This window comes from Phaethon lepturus, unplaced genomic scaffold, assembly GCF_000687285.1.
Source record: "Phaethon lepturus isolate BGI_N335 unplaced genomic scaffold, ASM68728v1 scaffold22734, whole genome shotgun sequence".
NCBI lineage: Eukaryota > Metazoa > Chordata > Aves > Phaethontiformes > Phaethontidae > Phaethon > Phaethon lepturus.
In genome coordinates this window covers 1-1,226 of record NW_010534309.1, presented here as the reverse complement: position 1 = coordinate 1,226, position 1,226 = coordinate 1, and the positions used below count along the sequence as shown (strand labels likewise).

Below are 1,226 nucleotides of genomic sequence, written 5' to 3'. Positions count from 1 at the left end.
TTCCTGCAGCCATGTGCGGGGGGGAGCTGACTGCCGTGGCCGGGGTGATCCTGTCACCCAACTGGCCAGAGCCCTATGCAGAGGGGGAAGACTGCATCTGGAGGGTCCACGTCGGCGAGGAGAAGCGTCTCTTCCTGGACATCCAGCTGTAAGTAGTCCAGACCTCGGTGCATGTCTCTGCCCTGCCACTGCTCAGCGCACTTCACTGCAGTATCCCTGCTCCCCCCGCCCCAGCGACCAGCGCCTTTTCCCTGTTTTCCCCGTCGGAGCTTTCCTAATCCCCTGTGATGTCCTTGGCACCCAGCGGGAGGTCCAGGCCAGTACCGAGTAGTGCTCCCTGAGTTCAAAGCGCTGTTACACCATCCATTGCAGTAGCTAATTGCTCCCGAGACAGTTTCTGAACTCCTGCGGAGCAAAGTCACAGGGAGCGATGCCACAGCAGCACGCAGCCACGTGCGGCTAGGAGTGACACGCAGCACCATCACGAGCTGGTTCATGTGGGGCTAGGAAAGCCTTGCCAGCTCAGCCGTGAGCTGGAAACCTCAGCTTCGTGTCTGGGCTGAATGTGATACAGGCGCTAAGGGGGAGCAAGGGGTGCCCTTGTATCAGTTCCCTTCCTGACCGCCAGCCCCCTCTGTGCCATTCAGCGGCATGGCTCAGAAAGCTGCGGGGAGCAGAGCAGAGCTGCCCAGCAAGGCCCTGGCCGCGCCGTCCAGGCGTGGGCAGGCACGGCCGCGCTTGCTGCACGTGCGGGTCTCAGAGGGGTACAGGCTTCGATACCACGCCAAGGGCTCCCAGCCTGGCAGTGCTGCCAATGCAAAGGGAATGTCCTTCGATGCTATTTTGGGTTTTCAAGAGGAGGGCATGCTTCAGGTAGGGGCTTAGAGTCATAAAGGTTTTAAAGCTTTCCGTGAAAATCACAAGTCGGAGCTCCCAGTGCACCTCTCCTGGCTTTATGGGTGCTTGGGCTGAGCAGAACTGGAGGCCAAGTGATTTTAAGTCATCAAACATAAACGTCACTGAGAAAACCATGTTTGACAGAAAGCAGAGATTTACTACAAATGTCAGTTTGCCATGGGGATTAGCTGGGCGCCTTCCAAGAACATTCTCAATAAAATGTTCGGGGATCGGCTCAGGTGTCTCCAAGCACGGCTGAGTTAGACGGGCTGACGTGCAGGGCGGGGGTCCCGCAGGGCCCGAGCGCGTCCTGGGCCCACAGGTTCCGC

At 58.7% G+C, this 1,226-nt stretch overlaps 1 protein-coding gene across 1 annotated transcript in view; it reads left to right on the top strand.

Moving 5' to 3' along the window:
- The window catches only part of SEZ6 (seizure related 6 homolog (mouse)), a 4,328-nt gene extending 4,176 nt beyond the window's left edge, over positions 1-152 (top strand). Inside the window, exon 6 of the mRNA XM_010285492.1 lies at positions 10-152. Within this exon, the coding sequence (XP_010283794.1) occupies positions 10-152 (143 nt within the window). The remainder of the gene's footprint in view (positions 1-9) is intronic.
- The last annotated feature ends 1,074 nt before the right edge of the window (positions 153-1,226 follow it).